Source organism: Sus scrofa, chromosome 10 (assembly GCF_000003025.6).
Source record: "Sus scrofa isolate TJ Tabasco breed Duroc chromosome 10, Sscrofa11.1, whole genome shotgun sequence".
NCBI classification, from domain to species: domain Eukaryota; kingdom Metazoa; phylum Chordata; class Mammalia; order Artiodactyla; family Suidae; genus Sus; species Sus scrofa.
Window position 1 is genome coordinate 6215130 of NC_010452.4, and position 24179 is coordinate 6239308.

Consider the following 24179-nt stretch of genomic DNA (forward strand, 5'->3'; position numbering starts at 1 on the left):
CATGACTTGTGTTACTGCACATATGTGCAAATCACATGTTGCAGAAGCTCTTAAGGAAATTTTAAGGCCCCTGAAATGCTACGTACTTGACATACTTTTCAATACTGAAATAGATAGTACCTGAATCGATAGTTCCCTTTTCGTACATACTGGGAGAATAGAGAATTTCTTTTCTGCTAGGATTACATGCATAATATCTCGTTTATCTGATGTATTGGGAAATGGGATATTTTATAGGAATTAATTTTCATCATAACTAAATCTCACCCTTAAGCACAAACTTTAAAAATCTTAACCGTTTTTTGAAGGAAATCTTTCCAATAAGCACTGTGCACCACCTGTCTTTGCACAGACAGTAACAACTAGAATTGAGTCATTTTGTGATGACTCCAGCTGTGCCTTATGGACATCAGGGGCTGTATTCCCTAATTCAGGGATCCCCCAGGACTTAGAAGACACAGGATATTTACCCAGCTCTTCTCCTTAACATTACTCAGTGGCTACACTTTATCAGTTTTTGTGTCTACTTTTTGAGTTCTCCATTCTCCCTCAGTGACAGTAACTTCTCTGCTTCATCCACCTGACTCTAGCAAGTCAACCCCTAGAAAGTTCTGCTGAGAAACTAGATTCCCATGACATTTGGAACTATGGATAAAGAAATAATAGACAGTTCCTGAGAGCAAGGCTCAGAGTAAGAGGAGTGCATGGCAAAGGAGCTGAGCATGAAACTAAGTGAAGTTTGTGACAGCTAACTAGTCAGACATTTTTTTTTTTAGTATCTAGGATGCATTTGGAACTAATGGGTGGATGGGACTGAAGCTTAACCTCAGGGCTGGTGAGAGCATCTAAACACACCACCCACACACACAGTTACCCAGCATTCTACAGGTGACCAGTATTTGACAGGATTTGTAGGAAGGCCTAAGATCAACTGTACAACCAAACTGTAAAGCCAGCATACACTGGATATGTGCAGTCTGCAATCTCCATCATTTTGGACACCCTCCTCTTCTTCATCCACTAACTCCATCCTGAGTCCTGTCGACCTACGTTCCAAATATTGCCCCATCTCCATATCTGTGACCATCTAGCCCATTCTAGCATCATCTCACACCTGAGAATAATAGCCACCTGTGTTTTGATGCATTGTTCATGCACCCATACAATTCACTCTTCGTAATACAGCCAGAGAGACATTTTCCAAATACCTATCTGAGCACATCAGAATTGATTACGGTCAACCAGTGGCCAGGCAGGCCTTTGCCGAGGACTAGCAAGATGAGTTCCCTATCCCAGAACCAGAAAGTGAGGGGTCACTGTGAGCATGTTGTGAGGATGAAGGAGACTAGTGTTGTTGACCTCTCTGGCTTTTCTGCCCTTTGGTCCAGGTCTTTCCAGCCAATCACCAGATCACAAGGTCAGGCCAAAGTGGTATACTCTTGTGGCTTGGTGCTGCTGTCCACGTGTGTCCCCCCAAAAGAGCCTAAGACCAGGCATTTCCTCTGGTACGGTTTGGACAAGGCCATTAACCATAAAATCTTGAGTTAAAGACATACAGTCAAGCCTCCTGGTAAATTTGTGAACAATTAGAGCTATCATTTGAAAAGAACACTATTTCTCATCAAGATAGGCCAGCAGATCTCATAACCTCTTTTGCTTTAGCAAACGTTTTGATATAAATAAAAGTAGCATGATATGAAACATCATATAATTTAGTTCCAAAAACATACCTTAATAAGTCGTTAGTCTAAAATATCTGTTAACACAACAATTTTTACTAACCTCAGATTCCCAAAGTAGGTTACAAAAACAGATGAATACAATCTTGCGGATGTTTTAAATGGAGCCTAAGAGGACACTTTCCTTCTGTGATGTGTGTGAATAGCTTTGAGAAAAGCAAAATGCTAAATTCTTAAAATGCTGTCTATATTTTTGAAATTATGAAACGCTTTATTATTAAAAAATCTACGGAATGCTTACTTTGAGTCAGACAATAGGTTGCATGCTTTATATGAATTATTTCTGTTAACTTTGATAACACCAAGAAATTAGAACTGGTATTCGCTGTGTTATAGAGATGGGGGAGTACCATCTTAGAGGGGCTAAACTATTTCCCAAGGTCATAAAGGATAAATGCAGGGGTGGGACCTGGCAGTCTCATTGCACTGCAGCCACTACTTCTGTTATCCATTTTTGGCCTAATTTTCTCTTCTAAAATATGTAGGAATTCCACTCAAATGAAGAACTGTTGAACATGCTCTGGCCCTAAAAGCAATTGGGATGAACCTAATGAAAAATTAACATATATTCATTGAAAGTCAATTGCCTAAAAGGTAACTATGCTTGGTGCTTTGGGAGACAAAAAGAGTAAGAAATAGCATCTACCTTTAAGGAAGGAAGCAAAGGGTTAAACACAAGTCTAATTAAATAACAATCCAAGAGTTAGATGAGTGATAAGCTCCACAAAACCTTTGTGCCCAGCAAAGGTTTCGATAGTGAGTAGAGAAGGTTCTAGAAGGGAACAAATCACTCTGGCTAAAATGAGTCCTAAAAGCTTTTTAGAGAAACCAGGCATTCCATGCAAGGCAGCTGGGTCTTCCACAGGCTCTTGCATAAATTTTAAATGGTAAAAGGCAATGACTCAGGAAGATGTTCCACCAATGGGTGGAAGCAAGAAAAGTATAAGGTAAAGATATCCCGACTAGACTAGTATTTTGTTGTTGCTGTCGTCATTGGTTAAAGTCTAATAGAAAATAAACATTCAACGGGAAGTTGAGCCTTGAATGCCCTGCCAAGGAGATGGGATTTTATGATGCATGGGAGAACCACTGATGTTTTCAAATACTGACAAGGGACATAATGAAAGTTTAGAAAAAACGAATACAGAATGACATATAGAATAGAATGGCATTGGGCAGACCATGGAAGTAGGGAGAAATGGGACAGCAGAGAGTGTGAAAAAGAAAAATACAATAAATTGTAAAGCCACATTTTCCGGACTGTGACTAGCTGTGACCCAGGCAGGCTGTGGGAATGTCACATTTCAGCAGTAGTGCTTAGCATTATGTTCTAAGAACAAAGTATTTGCAGCACTTTAATATACAGCTGATCTTTGAACAACACAGGTTTGAACTGTGTGGGTCCACTTACACGTAGATTGTTTTCGACAAATACATTGTGAAACAACCTGAGGTTTGCTGAATCCATAGATGCAGAATTGCAGATAGGGAGGGCTGACTGTGAGGATTTCAGCATCTCTGGATTTTGGTATCGGCGGTGGGTTCTGGAACTAATCTCCGCAGATACTGAGGACTGAATGTGGATTTTCTACTGCACGGGAGTTGGCACCCCATCCCCCTTGTTGTTCAAGGGTCAACTGTACTTTCTCTTCTTTAATAAAACAAACATGGGAGTTCCCATCATGGCTCAGCAGAAATGAATCCAACTAGTAACCATGAGGTTGAGGGTTTGATCCCCGGCCTCACTCAGTGGGTTAAGGATCCGGCATTGCCATGAGCTGTGGTATAGGTTGCAGATGTGGCTGGTATCTGGCTGGGACCTGGCTTGGATCTGGCATTGCTGTGACTGTGGCTATAACTCTAATTCAACCCCTCGCCTGGGAACTTCCATATGCCATAGGTGAGGCCCTAAAAAGCAAAAAAAAAAAAAAAAAGTATTTAGGACTGGGATGTGTTAGACTAAGTTTGGTGTAACAATGTCACTAGTCAGAAGAGAGAATTGACTGTCTTAGGAGAGATGGACTGTGAAATTCCCAAGAAAAAATTCATAAAACTCTGCTACTGACGTACCAACTTGCCTTCATACTACCAGTTTAAAGAGGGATTGTTTTTTAATTTGAAGGTTAAAAAAGACAGTCACGCCTCTGTTTGGGATCTTTTGTGTGTCAGTGTCACATTCTCAGTTGTGATAGCTTTGGAAGAGGTTGCCATTGGGGGGAACCATTCAAAGCAGACCCAGGCTCTCTCTCTGCATTATTTCTTACCACTGCATGTAAATCTATAATCATCTGAAAATAAAATTTAATTTTTAACTGAAATACCAAAAAAAACCCCTCACACATAGGGAAGCCTGAGAGAAGAGGCAGGCACTCGAAAGTCAGAGGACGTTGATGTTCAAAAGATTATAACTGTGCTCATGCTTTAATCAGGTACCATTCAGTCCTCAGAAAATACCCTTGAAAGCAGAATGAATTTTTCCTTCCTTTATAGATGGAAAAAGAGGTTGGAGAGAGGTTTGCTAACTTGGCTAATGCCACACAGCTGGAAAGTGATGGAGCTATAAGTTGGCACTGAAGCATTCTGACCCTACAGTGCATCAAACAGAATACTCTCCAGCTTTTGTGGACCTATTTTTTATCTATCTTTTAAAAATTATGTAATAAAACATAATTTAGAAAAATGCATAAAATGCTTTATTTTCAAAACAAATTAAAAGGCAAAATTCCATTGCCAAGGCTAAAAAAATAGCATATTGCCAGCACTCCACAAAGCGCCTGAGTCCTTCATGATTCCAACTCTTTCCCCACTCACAGACAACTAGGTTGACCTAAAGAGCCATTTTCTTGTCTTTTCTACCCAGGAATAAATCCCTACACAAAGCAATTAAGTGTTGTGTGTTTTCCACTTTGAATTAATGAAATCACATTTATGCGTTTTTTGCTCAACATAATGTGCCCAGATCTAACCATGTGGTTGAGGGTAGCCATACATCATCCTTTTTCATTGCCGTATCGTATTCATGTATGACCCAATATATATTTATTCTACTACTGCTATTTGGATTGTTTCCACATCTTGGCTGATATATCAGTGTAGCTATAATCACTTTTGTACATGTGTCTTGCGGCTCATATGTACACATGCATGTCCTATGGTATTGAGCCTAAACTTGTTGGGATACGTTCAGCTTTACTAGAGAATGCCCAGGAGTTTTCAAAGTGCATCAATTCCCATGACCACCAATAGTGCATGCAAGTCCTCATTATTCCATATCCTCAAAAAGACCTTTTAGGGAGTTCCCGTCATGGCTCAGCGGAAACAAATCTGACTGGCATCCATGAGGACAAAGGTTCGATTCCTAGCCTCATGCAGCGACTTAAAGATCCAGTGTTGCCGTGACTTGTGGTGTAGGCCATAGACATAGCTTGGATCTGGCATTGCTGTAGCAGTGGCTACAGCTCTGATTTGACCTCTAGCCTGGGAAACTTCATGTGCCACAGGGGTGGCCCTAAAAAAATAATAATTTTTAGAGTCACACTGTTAAATTTTTGTCAGTGTTTTATGTGTAAAATAATTTCTTGTGTTGGTATTATTTTTTATTTCCCAGCTTATTTAAGAGACTGAGTACATTTCCCTATGTCTATCAGCCATTTACTTTTTTCTTTTGTTAAATGCTTTTCCAGACCTTTCCCTAGTTTATTACTATTATTGCTATTATTATTATTTATATCTGCACCCACAGCATATGGAAGTTCGCAGGCCAGGGACTGAATCGGAGCCACTGCTGTGACCTACGCTGCAGCTGCGGCAACACAGGATCCTTTAACCCATTGCACTTGGCAGGGATTTAAGCTGTAGCAGTCATGTTTTTAACCCACTGCACCACAGCAGAAGCTCCTCCCCAGTTTTTTATCGATTCCTAGGAACACTTTACATATTGTGGATACTGGACTTCTGATAGTTACATGTGTTATAAATATCACATCCCAAATCTATCACTTAACTCTTCAGGCACATACTTTACAGCACATTTTGATAGAAAAAATATTCTTAATTTTAGTAAATGTTTTAATCACTACAAAGTTACCTAATCATCTTTAATAATTCTGTTTGCCTGAAATTCTCCCTCTTCTGATATTAACGTAGCTACATCAACATTCTTTTATATTCCTTACATTTTGGTTTGCTTGAGTTTGAGAAGGAAGGGGTTAACAGATGGTTCATGGCCTTTCCTCCAGCCTTGGTGACTCCTGAGGCTCTACCTTGGCTGAACCTTGCAACATGAACTCAAGAAAGAGAATCCATCTGAGGACTGTGTACTAGCACCTGACGTCATTGTCAACATTGCTTATGAGTATCCTGTTAGCTGTCACTGAGAAGGTGCAGCTGCACCAAAGAGCAGATACTTGGCGCATGTCCTTGGTACCCTCACGGTGGGACAGAGGTGTGGTTTCATTCAGTGACTTTTAGAAAAAATGATGGAGAGTTGTATATGCTGACATGAAACCCATCTACTTCAGAGGAGAAAAAAACCCGAGGTGCCAAACAGTATACATTTATGACGAATTATTTTTAAATGTCTATCTTATGCCCATACATGTAAATGATTATTTGTTCAATTGGCACAGTGGTTACTGAGCACCTACTGTGTTATGGGTACTCTCTTCAATGTGGTATAGACAAGGCAAGCAAGAGACTTAAAATCAGGGGGCCGGTCGAAGGCTCCCCACCTGGTGGCCCCCCATCACAGCTCTTCCTTGCACCACACACAGCCATTCTCTTGCGACTACACAGACTTAAAACTTGGCCAGGAAGCTCAATTTCCCAAGCTTTTATTTCCTCACTGATAAAATTGGGGCACTACTCCCTGCCCTGATGGCCTGACTGAGTTAACGTGAGAATCACATGAGTGAGCACATATGAAAGCCCCTTAGGGATCCTGCGTTATGCACGTGGAAGGCACGAGCCTAGAGCTGTCCCTTTTCCAGGTTAAGTCCAAGTCCAGTTTGCCGCAGGAATCTTGCCTTAGACTGTCTCCCTCTACCCTGATCTATGTCGCAAACTGTGTCTCTTGTAAAAAGTAATTTGCACATCTCAAAAACACATTTGAGACAGGTCTCTATTCCTTCCGGGTCCTGCAAGGTGATGCTGTGTGTCATCATCTAGCAGTTTCTTTTCCGCATGTGCTCTTTATGGAAGATCCCCCACCCTTCCACCCCAACCAACTCTAAAGAGTGCGGTGTCAAAAAACAGGTACTTACTAAATACTATAAAATAATGTTTTGAAAGAAATCTATTGGAGTTAGTGGATTTGGTGGATAGATATTTAGGGAGGACCTACTATGTGCCAGGCATTGTGTTTCCTGCTGGGAACACAGAAACAATCAAAACAGTCCTGGTCCCTGCCCTTAGCAAACTTTCAAGCTAAGAGAGAAGAGAGCAAAGTGCATTATTTGGGTGTAGAGTGGATCAGAGGAGAATTAGATGGAATAGAAGACAACATAGGGGGTGAGGGAGAGAAGGTGATGCCAGCCTCACCGGGTAAGTTAGTGAAAAGGCTTCTTGGAGACATGGATCTATAGAATTGACCTTGCACTCAGAGCGACTTTATCAAGAGGCAGAATTTCATAAACCATTATATGATTACTGATAACAAAGCTTCTATGATAATAACTTGAAAGTTTTCATGAGATATCAATATGCTGATTACTATTGAAAAATTAATGTCACAGAGTTATTAGATAAACAACCTGTATCTACAGCTTTTGGGCACAGCTCGCCTTACTGGCTTTTTTAAGGTCACAAAATAGAATTTTCATTTGTTTATTTATTTTTGCCAGTCTCAGAACGAAGGAAGGCATTTTTTTGTTTTGCTGTGTTTTTGGTTTTGGGGCCAAACCTGCAGCACATGGAGGTTCCCAGGCTAGGATTTGAATAGGAGCTAAAGCTGCCAGCCTATGCCAGAGCCACAGCAATGTCAGGTCTGAGCTGTGTTTGCAACATACACCACAGCTCACGGCAATGCCAGATCCATAACCCATTGAGCAAGGGCAGGGACTGAACCCGCATCCTCATGGATGCTAGTTCGGTTTGTTCCCACCGAGCCACAAGGGGAACTTCCAGGAAAGTGTTTTATATTGGCTATACATCCAGACCCTGGAATTCTGTGACTTAAGTGTGGATAAAATTAGATTTAGGGGAACTTCCAGGAAAGTGTTTTATATTGGCTATACATCCAGACCCTGGAATTCTGTGACTTAAGTGTGGATAAAATTAGATTTAGGCTTCAGTCAGGGGCTCAGTAGGAAGCTAATGGGAACTGAAATGGACAAGAGAGGGTAGTTTGGTGAAGAGACTATTTACAAAGATATGGGTAGAGTTAAAGCCAAGCACGGGAGTTACAGGTGGGGCCACTGGATGATGGGAGCTGCAGCTTTGCGGGGAGGAAGGCAGTCCTGGGGCCCAGAGCCTGGCAGAAAGTCCTGAGACTCCATTCTCCTCCAACCCTCTCGTTTCTTGTCCCTGCTGCTGCCTAGGGACGAACCAAAACATGAAAACAATTTTAAAAAAGAAAGAAAAGAAAAAAAGAATACTAATAATAATAAAAGCCAGAGAAAAAGGAAGCCCATGGATGCTGTGACTAAAGGTTAGCCTCGTAGGATCCAAGGCTGTGTGGGGAGAGTAGAGAGAGATTTCTAGAGAGGCAAATGAAAAATAGCCAACACAAAAAAAATTTACAGAGAATGATCTTATTGTATTGCCCTGCACTGTATTTTTCATGCCTTTCTCTTGTGCTAATCATCAGTAATATAGCCATAAGAAAATAAAACAAGATTTGCTATGTGCTAAGGGGATCAGGTTATTTACTCCAGTTCTACAAATTCACTTCTTCAGTGGATAATCCACAAAATGGATACTTAAGTCCCACTGGCTCTCTATCAGAAGCAGTTTAAAGTTTATCACCTTTCTCCTTCCATAATGGTAGAATTTTTAAGGTGTTTAATTTTCACAGGGAAGTTGAAGCATAATCGTCCATAAAGCCCATCCACTGGGATACCTATCTTTGTGCCTCTTCATCATGTGATGTCAAATTGTATTTCCCGAGATGCCCAATAGGTTGTCATATATAACCAAGGAAATTCAATACAAGTACAATACGATGTAAATTTAATACAAGGTATATGTATTGACACTGCAGAACTCTGTTTACTGTACGAATTAAACAACAATGCTTTAGTGTGTCATAAAAATAACATGCCTAGTGAATATAGAAGCTCCAAACATATTTGTTTGTTTGTTTCCAGTGCAGCGTGGCAACATGAATATCAGCTGAGGTTTCCCCTCAGGTCCGGATCATAATTGAATGTGGCAGATATCTCCCTGTGTGAATATTTGATCCTTCAATTAAAAAGGAAAAGAGAGCGCAGCTTTCCCAACGTGGGAGAATGCCTTATTACTGTGATGCTCTCCTAAAAATGGAATCAACGGAATCCTAAAAAAGACTGTGCTGGGGAAATTCTACCTGACAAACTGATTGGAGGTGTTTCATAAAAGTTACACAAAGGTTTGCTCAAAACTGTCAGGCCGTTTTCCTAAGTGGCTCACCCAATTCTATAATTTGGTTCTTCTGTTAAATCTGAGCATTTCCAGGAAAGAAGGTAGCTTCCTGTTTTGACTGTTTTAAAAATCAAGTTATTTCTAAACACAAAGTTTAAAAAAAAAAAAGGTTCTTCCTCTAAAACCAGAGTAAAAAATTAGGACAGAGAGCTTAGAAATTTTGAACACTGGCACTGAGAATGAGATACTGAACCAGTCAGAATATCTTCAAAAAAATCCTCTTTTTTCCGCCCCACGTGGCTAGATGAAATCCTATACCATGAGCACTTCTGCAAAAAGAAGAGGCAGAAGAGTCATATGAAAAAAATCATGCATTTTGGAGTCATTCACACGGTATTTTGTATTACACTCCTACTCGACTAGCTGTCTTGCCTAGAGTAATTAAATTGCTTAATACATATAAATTTGACTTTCCACACCTGGATGTTGGAATAATAACACCTATTTCATGAACTAGTTATGAGAATTAAAGTACCTGGCACATAGTTATAAACTGTAGCTATTACTACTACTGTCATTTATGCTGTCAGAAAATCAAAGACTTATTTCTTTGCATGGGGAGAGCACCTGATCAGTATTTACACATACACCTCGGGTGCATACATTCAAACAGTTATTTCTCTCTCTCCTTTCTTAATGTGAAGGACAGCCTATACAGAGTGTGTACAAATGCCTACAATTAACTGGTGTCTTTACCGCACATTTCTGAAATAATCGATAGGCTCAAAAAATTGAGCTAAATATTCTTTCCATAATGTTCTACTGTCTTTATGGTACTATGCATAAGTCTGCAAAAATCATGAACCTCCTAAAACTTTTCTATTCTTCTGTAAATTACTGCCTCTTCCTTGATACATATCCACATATCAATTTTTACAAAGCTGGGTCAACCCCAAAGGCTGCATTAGGAAAATGTTTCCATTGGCTCCTCGAGCACTCTTTCTTTTCTCAAGGAGATCCTGGGACTCTAGGCTAATGGGTGTTCAGATCTCAGGCCCTCCTCTTTCTATGCCCATCTTAACATTAGCAAATCTTGCTGGCCTTAACAACATAGCCTTTCACACTGAGGCATGCAAAGCGGATTCCACTTAGTGTGCTGTCTCTCTTCAGAACATCTATGCATTTAACAGGTGGAGGAAACTTATGCCAAATGACTGGGTCTTTAAGCTTGTATTTTGAGCCCTCAGTGGGCCAAGAGGGAAATGCCTTTCCCCTGCCTTTGAAATCATCTCACCTCTATTACCTCATTATAAGGTGTTCTGTAAACGTGCATTTGTGAGTAACATATGATTGCATGTGCTTAATGCTTCTCACAGCAACACAATTATCATTTGATGATTGTCCGTGGCATCAGTAAACATCAGTCCATGCACCAGCTTTCCAGTACCCATCTCCACCATGACTGGTACCCTTCCAAGCGCTGGGACTAGAAGAGTGAACCAGGCACACAGAAGATACAGAATCCCTGCCCCCATGTGGGTCACTGTCTAACAGGGAAATGATTTGGGGTCCACTGACTTAGGTACAGATAGTGGAGAGCTACAAGAAATCCCAAGTATTAATAAAGGATAAGAATTTCATATTTTATATTTTAGTCAGTATGTTAAAAATATAAATATTCTAATCAGTTGAAAACATTACTAAATGCTATGCTAGACAATGAGGATGAAGTTTGGTACAGTCAGATATCTATGCTGATTTTAGCAAGGTAGACCTCAAGTGGGGAGGAATAAACATATTTCCAGATTCTGAGGCCAAAGCTTCTGAAAGGAGATAAGGCTCCTGAGAATTTGGAAGCTCTCTAAAGCCTATTCTAATTATGCAGTTGTAATCTACACAATGCAAGTCACACATTTCCTGGACACTAATCCTTTGTGCTACTTCTCATTGGCGGCTAATGTTATTACAAAGGAAGAGTCAAAGTCCTACAGAATAATGGGTTCTTAGCCACCTCAGAACTACAAGTAATTCTTTTCAGAGGTTTTAAAATCCTGCCTGAGATCACAGCCTGCAAAGAACACCTTTGCCAGAGGGAACTTGGATGCAGAGGGCCCTGAGTTGAGAATCAGAGCTGAGGTGTCACGCCATCATTTTCACAGGTACGTGAAGCAAGGGACCAGAATTAAGCAGGACATGTTTGAAGGAAGCAAAGCCTTAGGTGTGAATCAAGTGATAATGATCCAGTACTTAATGCTTAACTTGGCAGACGAAGGTAGTTCATAGCAAGCAGAATTCTTTATGATAGCAAAATCATGGAAAATTAAATGTCCATCAGTAGAAAGATGGGCCACATAAGCTGTGGTTTCATTCAGTGGGATTCTACATGCCTTTCAAAAGAATGATGTTAAGCTATACTTAACTGCCATGGAAAGCCATTTCCACCATATTGTTAAGTGAGAAAAGGAAGTTGTACAATAAGACAAATTGTATTCTTACTTAATGAATGTAATTTTATACACAGATTTTATGTGATTATGAATTAAAATTTTGTTTTAAACGGACCCAGTCCTTAATCTTGACTTTCCCCCCCCCCGGTTTTAAAATTGATTACATTTTACTACATCTTCCTTAAATCATTTTTTTGTTGTTGTAGTGGAAAACATGTAGCATAACATTTACCATCTTAACCATTTTAATGTATAGTACAGTAGCCTTCACTATAGACACATGGTTGCGTGATATCTCTAGAACTTTCTCATCTTGCAAAACTGAAACATTATATCCACTAAACAGCACTTCTTGTTCCCCTCTCCCACCCAACCCCCAGCCCCTGATAACCACCTTGGACTTTCTGTCTCCATGTGTTTGATTACTTTAGATACCTCATATAAATGGAATCATGCAGTGTTTGTCTTTTTGCGACTGATTTCTTTTACTCAGCATAATGTTCTCAAGGTTCATCCATGTTGTTGTGTGACACACCTTTTTTATTAAAGGTGGAATAACATTCCATTTTGTGTATGTACACACACACGCATCACATTTTTTATCATTCGTTTCTTCATGGACATTTGGGTGGCTTCCATCTCTTGACTATTGTGAATAAGTCTGCAATGAACATGGGTGTACAAATACCTCTTCAAGATCCTGTTTTCAAGTATTTTGGATAAGTACCCAGAAATGAGATTGCTGGATTATATAGCAATACTATTTTTAATATTTTGAAGATTTTCCCATACTGTTTCTCATAACATCTGCACCATTGTGCATCCCCACCAACAGGGCATAAGGGTTTTAATTTCTCGAAGTCCTCGCCAGCACTTGTTATTTTCTGTATTTTTTTATTTTGATACTGATAACACATTTTTTTCATTGAGCACTGATTATGTGTCGGGCTCTATTCTGAGAGCTGCTGGTACAGCTGCTGAAACAAAAGATGCCAGAACAGGAAAAATTTTCTGAGCATGTGAAGCATGTCTTGAAGCACAGAAGAAGCGCCCCAGGATAAGCAGTGGAGCTGGAGCGGGTTGGCGGGCAAAGAAGAGAAGGGAACCTAGAAAGCAGGAGGCCCTTCTCCTAGTCCCTGGGTAAGATTATCACCAGACTTTAATGAGTAGGAGGTGATTACTGAAATCAGAATCAGTTAGAAAGCAGAAAGTCTGCTTCCTAACCCAAAGAGAAGGTTACCAATTGCTTGATAGGCAACAATTAGACATTTATATGACAACATTCTTTTCATATTTTGTCACATATAGGCATGTAGTTGGAAATCTTTCTTATGACAGAAAATGGGTTTACTGTTTCTTGACATTTTTTCATGTTTGTAAAGCAATAAACACGAAATAATGAAATAATCTATTATTTATATAACTGACTAAAAGAGTTAAGATTTTGGAGCCTAGAGTGCGCAAAACCAGACAACCAGTGCCTGGCATGGAATACGATAGTCTAAATGTGTATCTGTTTATCTCTGGACCTGCTACACCTGTTACACCTTAATGAAGACCCAGAGGGAAGGCACTCCTACATCCACAGCCTATTTTTTCTCCATACACTTGGCACCCTATAGACACCTACCCTGTGACTATTTCTTTACACAGCTATTTCTCCAAAGGAACTCTGATCCCTTAAGCTCAAGCACTGGGCAAATTCTCCTTGGTATCATCAGAATGATGGCCATCAAAGGTCAGCGAAAATATATGGTGATGAACAAATTCATTTCTCGTGGGGCATGAGGAGGCTCTAGAAGCTATCCAGGCAAGAAACATTTGTGGCCTTCATCAGAGGAGTACAGTTAAAAGTCAAGGGTGAGCAAGAATTCAAGTGCCTCCCAGATTTCTGGCCAGTATGGCAAGGCAGTTCTAATCAGTGAGAGGGGAAAGGGCCGGCAGAGGGGGAGAAACAACTTGGACAGGCTGAGTTTAAAATGCAAGAGAAATCCAAGTGGTGGCCTCCTGAAGGAGTTAAGGAAGACAGTCTCACCTGCAAGGCTGTATTTAATGCTCATCAGCATGTGACGAAAACCAATCAATGGGACATTCTGATTATTCAGGTCTTTGCTGGGCCACTAGAATTTTCCTGCAATTAGTGCCTCCAAGATGGTTCTCACAATCAGATATGTTTGAGAAACATGATTTAAAATCGTGGGAAAGGCTTTCTTTAGTACCATAAGGCTGCCATCTCTTTTTCTTTCCAGTGGTATTATTCTTCTGCAGCATATTCAGAAATTAGAAAGCAACCACCATGCAGCTTAAATCCTGTAATAGGGCCAAGTTCCATTAAATCTGACCAAGGCATCCTCCAGAAGAGAAAAATGAAAAAAATTCTGAACCCAAATGCAAAATCTAAACTCCTCAAAGAAAACCTCATCCCAGACCCCCACACAGCTAAATACATCTATTTCAGGAGCAAATACATTTCAAATGAATGTATTTCAGGATCTGGCCCGTAACTGCTCCTCTCCTGTCTACTGGTTACCATCAGAGAGCCACGATGCTATAGCATACATGCCACTGATAGAATGAAATTTTCACAGGAAGTAACTACATGAACCAAGTATTACAAGTAATGACAGAAAGTACTCCACTGTGTTAGGCTCTGGGAAGGGAAAGAGAAAGAATAAGTGATGGTTGGTTCTTATCATCTGGTGGGCATGTTGGACATGTACCCAGATAAGCTGGAGCCATGGAGGAATGCAGTGCGTGTCATGATAAGGGAACAGGAAGAGGACATACGGTCAAGAGAAGAGCGAAATCTTGACTTACAAGCAAGGAAGAGTGGAATGATTTCATTATACAAGAGGTCTATACTTAGCCCTGAGGAGTGAGTTAGAGTTTTACAGGTAAAGGGAGAGAGATGGTAGGGTCCTATTTTATAATCCAAGGAAATTGGGGTTCATGGAATGCAGTAACTTTTCCAAAGGAACACAATTACTACTCATTGGAGATAAGATTTGATTCTGGGCCTCTTTGACGCCAGATCCATGTCTTCCACCCCTACCCCAAGCCATAAGGATTCATAGTGGCTAGAAGGGAAAATGTGTTGCAAGGCTATGTCAATGCAGGTCAAGTCACAAGCTGGGGGCAACTTGAATGCCTGACTAAGGAATTTGGAATTTATCATCTGGGATTTTAGGGGGAAGTGTGGGGCTTTGAAAATGGATGAACTTTTCCATGATGTTTTCAGACAATCAATTATCTTTCTCTAGACAATGGACAATGGAAACCAAACACTGGAAATTTGGGGGAAAGTGAAGAGAGAAGTAGTGAAAATCAGAATTTTTCTTAAGGTGAAAAATATTACTTAAAAAATGTCTAATCATTGCCTCACAAGACAAATTCTGAAAATTCTGCTGTGATTAAATACAGACTTTAAAATAAATGAACATGCCAACACCATTCTTCTAACTCTTCCAAATTCTTATTACCCAATGAATATATCTTAGAACTGCTTGTAAGTATATAACAGATAATAGATAAAGATTCTCCGAAGTGTAGCAAGTATTTCTCTGATCAACCTAGGATTCTGGGTGCAACTGTAGTTACACCTACCAACTGGGATTTAAAAAAATATTCTACTATACAAATCCTGTACTAGCATTTAAGAGTAAGCCAATCAGAATAAATCATGAACATTTTCATTGCTACCTATGGACTAGATTTCTCTGTGGGGCACAAGGTATGACAAGACTTTTGATTCCTTAATTTAGGCATCAAATAGAAACCCATTTTTTTTGTCCTTTCTCTTTTTAGGGCCGCACCCACAGCATATGGAGGTTCCCAGGCTAGGGGTCGAATCAGAGCTACAGCTGCTGGCCTACACCACAGTCACAGCAATGCCAGATCCGAGCCATGTCTGTGGCCTACACCACAGCTCATGGTAACACCAGATCTGTAACCCACTGAAGGAGGCCAGGGATCGAACCCACAACCTCATGGTTCCTAGCTGGATTCATTTCCGCTGCACCATGACAGGAACTCCAGAAATCCATTTATTTTTTTTATTAGGAAATTTTGAATTGTATAGGGGTAACTTCAAGAGCAGAGATCATCTCTCACCCTAATTATTAGAGCTCTCTCCATTACCTCAAATATATCTCATGCATTTTCCAAAAGTTTAATTAAAGTGAGATGACTGGAATAATATCATAGTAAACATAAGACAAACTAATAAAATCATAATTTTTTTCTTTCATTCTTTCTCACTGTGCTAAAAGAGGCATTCCAATTTTCAGTAATGAGTTACAGTTTCTATGATACTAAATGCCTTCTTGATATTTGTCTTAAAGAAGAATAAAATTTGGTATTATGTAAGCTCTAGTGGTGTGGGAAAATGACACTATGCCATGCGGACCTTAGAGATATTTCCAAAAAAATGAATAAAGCAATTTCTAACCCAAGAAATTTTAAATTCTTTACAATAAGATTTTAGCAAACCTTAAATGGCTAACTTAATTCTCTATAAACTCTGCAAAGAGAATATACACACACACACACATATATATACACATTATTTTATATAACTTAGAAATATACACAATCTATTTTAGGTTAAACAAGTGTAAATGTATATATATTTAATGTGTGCATTGTTTAAAAACCGCATGTTGAAATATTTATAAATAATATATTAAGAAATAGAGAGTTCCAAGTGGTCTCTTTTAAGATAAACTTATTAAAGCAAAAGCAGTTTGAAATACAATATGTGCATGAACTTCCTACCTCCCAACTTCCCTAAGAAAGAAGTACAGACTGTCACAACCAGAAAGTCATTGAAAACATAATGTCACTCTCACAAGGGCATTCGTGGGGAATCATGGTTTGTTCTCTTCACCTCTTCCGGAACATATTTAAACAATGAGATGCAGTACATAAGAACTATCAAAAGGGAGCACTTTTGAGCCACCAAAATTGTGTGTTCACCTAAAAACCACAATCTCCCAACTACAGACAATGATACTATCTCAGGTATTTTATGTGCTAAAATGATCATTAAAAATTAAGCACCACATATAAGCTGCCATTTAGAATATTAATTTACCTTTGCTAATCATCTTTTTAACTTGAGGCTAAAAGAGTTCACTTACCATTCGGATGTGCAGGCTCTGTCCAGGAGATGTTAAAGGAGTGAGGTGAATACGAGTGCACTTTGGGGGCTGGCACGCCTTCAGGGGCCCCCTCGTCAGTCAGGGCCTGGCTGGCCTCACTCACTGTGCACCCACCCTCCGTGCAAGCCTGGACAGAGAGGCAAAATAAAGCACATTTCACTCTCAGTCCACAAAGTTTAGATGAGCACTGAAGAGACAGAATTCATCTTTTGAGTTTCAGACTCTTGAAACAAAGCTCTTTCAGGCCCCCAAAATAAATGTGTTTCAGTACTGAGGTTTGATGTTTAATGAGTTTGCTTTTTAGGACATGAGACAGCCCTCCAATAATTAAACAATAACCCAGTATGTAAGAATGTATGAATTAAAATGTATATCCCAAGTAGGAGCCTAAGATGGGGCATATATTGACTGTATGTATAGCCACAATGAAATTATCCTCACACAAAGGTTCCTAAGATGAATTCAACACACACACACACACACACACACACACATACACACATGAGAAAAATACTAGAGGTTGAAGACTACTTCAGGACAAAACAAGTGATCTCTTGAGGAAAAAAGATGCACAGAAAATATAAGTACTTTCTGTTTATTATAGTGTGAGCAATACGTTTAAAGTATAACACACTGTGATATGAAATAAAACAATATTTCTTACAAATCAACAATAGAGCAGTTGCTGAGTGGCTGTTTAATGGCTTAAAGGGTCAATTCATTTACATGTGCCAAAAGAAGTGAGCTTCATTTCACAGCCAACGAACTTAAAATGATCACAGAATCCCCTGATTCCCTAACGAATGCCAGAAACTAAAGAAAGAAAGATGTTAAAGACATTCAGAAACTTCTGTGAACACTTTCATCATAAACTGCAAATAATTCCAAAAGAAATGTTCAAGTGTATTAAGAAAATATCATCCCTACCTAACTTACCAGTTAAGTATTTTTCCAGGAAATTGAGACATACCTAGTTTTTCCAGCCTACATCTGTAGTAAATATTGGCAAATATGTCTTTCTATAACACAGATATTTGATAATGACACATAACTTTTGTTCAGTACCTCTTTAAGTTACAGCTGTAATTTATAAAATAAAATGTAAAAGTCTTTCCAAAAAGCACCACATTTTAACAAGAGCAATAAGGAGATGAAGCAAAATCATAGGGCCATGTGAAAAGCAGGCAATTATTCAGTCCATTTTCATGGAAGGTAGATATTACTAACATTAAAAAATGTCTGAAATCAATACATACACACTACTATAAATAAAATAGATAACTTACAGTGGTCTACTATATAGCACAAGAACTGTATTAAATATCTTTTAATAACCTATAGTAGAAAAGAATCTTAAAAAGAATAGATTTATATGTGTGTGCGTGTGTGTACACACATATATAACTGAATCACTCTGCCATACACCTGAAACTAACACAACATTGTAAATCAACTCTACTTCAATTAAAAAATAAAGGCAAAAAAATGAAATACCTCTCTATTTCTTCCTGCCTGCTTTTTAGTTTGATATTGAAGAAATGACCTTTTGATACTGACAGCCATTGGTATTCTTTCTTCCTGAAGACAGGAGAAAGCTGACTGACTCATAAAGACATTTTCCTATACTGAAGTATACTATTTGTAAAGTTGTTGCAAATAGTTGCAAACTCTTTGTTACGAGTAGCAATAAATGGTCAGGAGACACAGAGATCCATCTCACTTCCTATTATAAGAGACAACAGAATAATTTCTCAGTGTAAGCAAGTTTCAGATGGGTTCAACTGTGGCCTGGGCATGAAATTGCATTAAGATTGGGGACCTAATTAACCTCTGTGGGTTTCCCCTAATGCCTCAGCTGTGGCGCGTGCATATCTATGTAAGAGATAAACCAGACTCCTCCTGAAAACGGAATCTTTCCAAATAAAGAGAAATCAATTGAGCTTGTGATTCCAGGCTCTAGGACATATCGCTGTCAGCTCAAGAAACAACTCCCTGAACACTGAAACAGAAAAATTAATACATGTCCAACGTACTAAAAGTCCACCAGAAACCATAGCTGGGAAAGAAGCCACGTGGGACAGATGAGTTATCAAAGGAAAATGGACAAAGGAGCATTTTTTCTAGCCCTTAGAGAGAGATAAACCTGTCCACTTGCTTTCCTAGATTTTTTTTTCCCCTCAGGAAGGGAAAAATGTTGCAGCATGTTACTAAGAAACTCACACCACACTGGGATTTAATCCTAATAATAGTCTATTTGTCACTTTTGTTTCTCTTATTCATGGCCTAAGAATTTCTCCCTACCAACTCTTCCCAAGAAATACTACATATACTCCCTCTCTCCATTTCTCTCTCCTACTTGTACTATACATATATTTAAATATATATATTTACTATGTATTATATATAAATATATTTAAATTATGTATATAAATAGATAGATTTACTATATAATTAAAACTGAGTGTGAATTAAATTTCACTTTGAGAATTTGGGAATAGAGAATTCTGGGATTGATGAAGACACCCTCTGGTTTGGAAGGACTGTTCGTTGGGCTGTATCATCAGAGACCCAAACTAGCAAGCTTGATAAAAAGCCTCTTAAGAAGCCAAGGCATTTATGAGAGAAATTTTCTTGTAAACTGAATTTACAAAGGGGCTGCTGAAACAATAGAATTACCTGCAAAATATTTTATTTTTGTTCTTTTTTTCCACATTCTTTTTGTATGCATCTAGAGGTGCTAAGTGAGCAGTGCAGCATCATAGTGCCCTCAATAAGGAAATAAGTGTTCTTAAAGTTGCTTCTGGTTGGTCTAATCTAACTGATATCATCTAAATGAAAGTGAGCCAATCAGTATCTTATTTGGCCTGCCAGCACCAGAGGCCACTGCATTGAATGCAACTGAATGCTGTTTAAAATTCTACTTTGGAAAAACAAAATAGTGGGATGGATCAATGCTGTCTTCATGAAATGGTAAGGTCTTTGAAAGCCTCTGAGCAATTAAAATAATAAGGGGTTTCCACCCATTTCCTACGGCTTTTATCAATTACAACGATGTTTTCATTTTTGTTTTTTGTTTGTTTTTTGTCTTTTTCTGTCTTTTCAGGGCCACATCAGTGGCATATGTAGGTTCCCAGGCTAGGGGTCCAATCAGAGCTACAACTGCTGGCCTACAGTACAGCCATAGCAATGCCAGATCTGAGCCGCATCTACGACCTACACCACAGCCACAGCAATGACGGGTCCTTAACCCACTAAGCGAGGCCAGGGATGGAACCTGCAACCTCATGGTTCCTAGTCAGATTCGTTTTCGCTGCGCCATGACGGGAACTCCTGCTTTTGTTTTTTAAATTGAGAAGTCACACTACTACCTCAATGAGTAGCTGGTCCAAATAGGAGATTCAATTTTGTCACAATAGGAGTTCCTGTTGTGGCACAGTGGTTAATGAATCCAACTAGGTACCATGAGGGCAGGTTCAATCCCTGGCCTTGCTCAGTGGGTTAAGGATCTGGTGTTGCCATGAGCTGTGGTGTAAGTCACAGACATGGCTCAGATCTGGCATTGCTGTGGCTCTGGTGTAGGCCGGTGGCTACAGCTCCAATTTGACCCCTAGCCTGGGAACCTCCATATGCCTCAGGTGTGGCCCTAGAAAAGACAAAAAAAAAAAAAAAATTGGTAAAATAAAATGCGTAACTAATAAAACTATATCAATTATTTTTGAAATCATGACTGTCAAGAACATCCAAAACTAGCATTCTCTTTTCCAATAGTTTGTTTTCAGATTAGGTAGGGTGTCATGATGTTAAAAATGCAGCATATTCTCAAGTATGAAGAAAAAGACCAAGACTGTGTTATTTAGAAATTATTATTATTATTTTTTGCCTTTTTGTCTTTTTAGGGCTGCACCCACAGCACATGGAGGTTCCCAGGCTAGGGGTCAAATCAAAGCTGTAGCTGCTGGCCTAGGCCACAGCCACAGCAATGCGGGATCCAAGTGGAATCTGCGATTTACACCACAGTTCACAGCAATGCTGGATCCTTAACCCACTGAGAGAGACCAGGGATGGAACCTGCATTCTCATGGATGATAGTCAGGTTCATTAACCACTGAGTCATGATGAAAACTCCAGAAATAGTTTTTTTTTTTTAAAGGTAAAGCTCATCATTTCCTATAATCTTTTCCAGGAAATATATTTAGCACTTAACATACTGCTTAATCCATCAAGAAGCAAACAGCTAGCAGTGATATGAATATTATCAAACCATACCTATCTTGATACCTGTCTGTCTTATTATCTTCATTATTTACTGACTTCTTATCTTTACCAGAAACTATCACACTTCTCAATGCCATTTGCTGAGTGGAGTCATTCATTATGCTGTTTCTCCCAGAAGAAAGAGCATGTATTTGGAACAGCGCGGTCCCTGGCTCTGACATTTTGCAGCAAGTTATTTGATTCATATCAGGAGTCTGAGATTCTGTATGAAATAAATATACTCCGTGTTCATTCATTCATTCATTCATTCATTCAAGAATTGTTTGTGAGAGTCCAGTTCTCATATACCACACTTAACTCTACAGAGAGAACTTGGAAAGATGCAGTTTCTACCCTTCAGAAATTTATGAAACTACAGGAAACATGAAATGAAGCCACGTGAAATAACATGCCTGCTCCAGTCTGGAGCAAATCATATGCAATTCCTATGTATTTCCCTCTAATGCCTGCCTAAAGGTTTGTTATCTGTATGTTTTGTTTCCCAGCACTTAGGCCACATGCTAAGACTATCTGCAAAGGCAACACCACTTGGCTGAGAACCTGATCTCCATCTATTAATCTAATGACCTTGAAAACCAGTTATTATGTTGAAACTGTGAAATATACACTAATCCCTCAATTAACCAAGATGAACCTAAAATGTTCTGGTTCATTTAATTTACTGGTTAACAGAGTTAAAGCAAAAAACATTTTAGTTGGATACTTCCTGAAAATATATCGGTGTATTTTCTGCCCTAATAAATACAGTGAAGTCGAAAACGATATGAACAAATTTATTTTCCTGACAAAAGTTAGGGCAAAGACTTCCACATCTTTATGACATCTGCATCAACATTATTCAGTGGCTGACAGGTCTTGTTGGACGCCACGGAATATTGTCTGGGGTCACCTTTGTAGCATCACAGAGTTTTAGGGTTGAAAGAAACATCCAAAATCACTTAATTCAAAGTCCTGATTTTAGGCTTGAAGAACATAAGACTCAGTGCAATTAAGTGAATTTGTTTAGGTCACTCAGTGAGTGGCAAAATCTGAGCTAAAACTCAGGAGAGCAAACTCCTAATCTACTCCCCAAATACTCCCAATCTAGTAGCATTTCTCAAGCTATTGCAGATTTATAAAATATAGGAGATTCACATAGATTTTCGTGGACATCAAAGAACATCCTAAAAATGGCCTTGAAAGTAGAACTTTGCTTCGCATCATCTGCCTCCTTCTAACACAAACCAGAGCACCATAATTTCTGTTTAATTTCAGTTGCTTCTAAGCAATAGGGATTTTTTTCTTATTTGACATGACCGGTCTTGAAACTAGTGTGGACTTTGGTTATTAGCTTTTGAAAATGAAGTTAATACACTTCCTATATCTTGGGTAATAAAACTAAGTAATCAACTTGCTGATTCACAAACCCATCTGGGTGCTGAACACCGAGGCACATGGAGCCAGTGCTGAACAGGAGTCTTAACACTGTCTGATTGCCCTTGTTTTGTGGTGTCAGGTCAGACAGTTAGCAACAGTTGAATGTAGTTTATTTTCTCGTGGTATAATATTTAGAGCATTCAAGAGCATGTTAAGTAAAATGAATGCATACACAGTGTCTACATAAATGTAAATTTATTCATAATCAAGAGCAGAATATTTTCTATGGCATTTATCAAAGCAAATATCCTTATATAGGTATTGCTATAAAATGAAGAGTGTGTTTAAAACAAATAGGGACAATCTCATGTTTATATTCAGTTATTTTCAGATGTGCTATTAAACTTAAAAAAGATTATATTTCATCAAAAAACAAAAGGAACTACTGAGTATAAATTCCACAGTAATATCAAGGTCTTTTAAAAGACCTTTGTGGAAAAGTGCTATTTTGCATTAAAAAAAAATGCTATTGCCTGCCTGAACTGTGTTGATTCCAGGGTTTTATTAAGAGACTTTCTCTCAAGATAGAAGTGTAATGTAAACCAGAATATAATAATAATCAGGACTATTTGGGGGTCATTTAAACCTTCATTTAAAGATATAAGACCTACATTTTCACACTGTGCCTTGTTCTCAATGATACCAGTTCTAGGGGAAATAACCTTAATAATCCAAGCACTTTTTTTTTCTTTCAAAAAGCCCTCGACGATTATGATATTGTGCAAATAACTAAAAAGAAATAATTTCTGATCATCCCACTTTAGATTTGGAGAAATCTACTGATTCAGCTTGTTCTTCCGTCATTTTGCATAGCATGAAATAAATACATAGTAGCAGATCAGCAGGATTTTTGTTTTGTATGTGAGGTGAGTTTTCAACATAAGTAACAATACGTGAGACTTTGTTGTTAAGTGAAGGATGGAGAGAAGATGAGACAAAAGAAAGGGAAGCAGCAAGGGAAGGGATACAGACAGAGAAAATGAGAAAAGTAAAGTGAACTTACTCCTAGCTTGATGAGATATTTAGTACCAGGGAAGAGGTTTCGTAGCATGTGATCCTGAAAAAGTTCTGTGCTGTTATAGATGACATCCCAAATGGTAAAATCATGCGTGTGATTTGAAATATATAATACATAGCGCTCCAGAATTCCATTTACTTTTCTTGGTTGTTTCCACCTGGGAATGGAAAAATATAGCATTATTATCATCTTACGTTCAAGTCAAATCTGAAATGTGCAGGATTTTTAAAGGATACGTGTGAACTTGGTTGTATGCTATTATGTAAAGTAACACACCGAGAGCTCAAAAGTGATTCACTTAAAAAAAAAGTAGCTGCTAAAGCTCTATTCTGAATAGTATAAAAATATGACATAGTGACTGCTCTCTAGCTACGTATAATTTCAATTAGCTAACAATACAAAATTATATGAGTGAGCACCTGACTTTGAACTCGCACCACAGAACAAAAATTGGGAGAAGCAGAATGTCTGAGATCTTCTGAGAAATGAGAGGGAGAGAATTACCTAGTTTTTAAGTCATAACTGTCTTGAAATAAATGCAGCCATCTAACCTAGAGTTAATAAGCAA

The 24179-nt window shown here is 38.8% G+C and overlaps 1 protein-coding gene across 1 annotated transcript in view; it reads right to left on the reverse strand.

The window, feature by feature from the left end:
* The window catches only part of USH2A (usherin), an 837143-nt gene that overhangs the window by 389539 nt on the left and 423425 nt on the right, over positions 1–24179 (reverse strand). Inside the window, 2 exon segments of the mRNA XM_021064292.1 lie at positions 16882–17029; positions 23597–23768. Coding sequence (XP_020919951.1) covers positions 16882–17029; positions 23597–23768 — 320 coding nt within the window.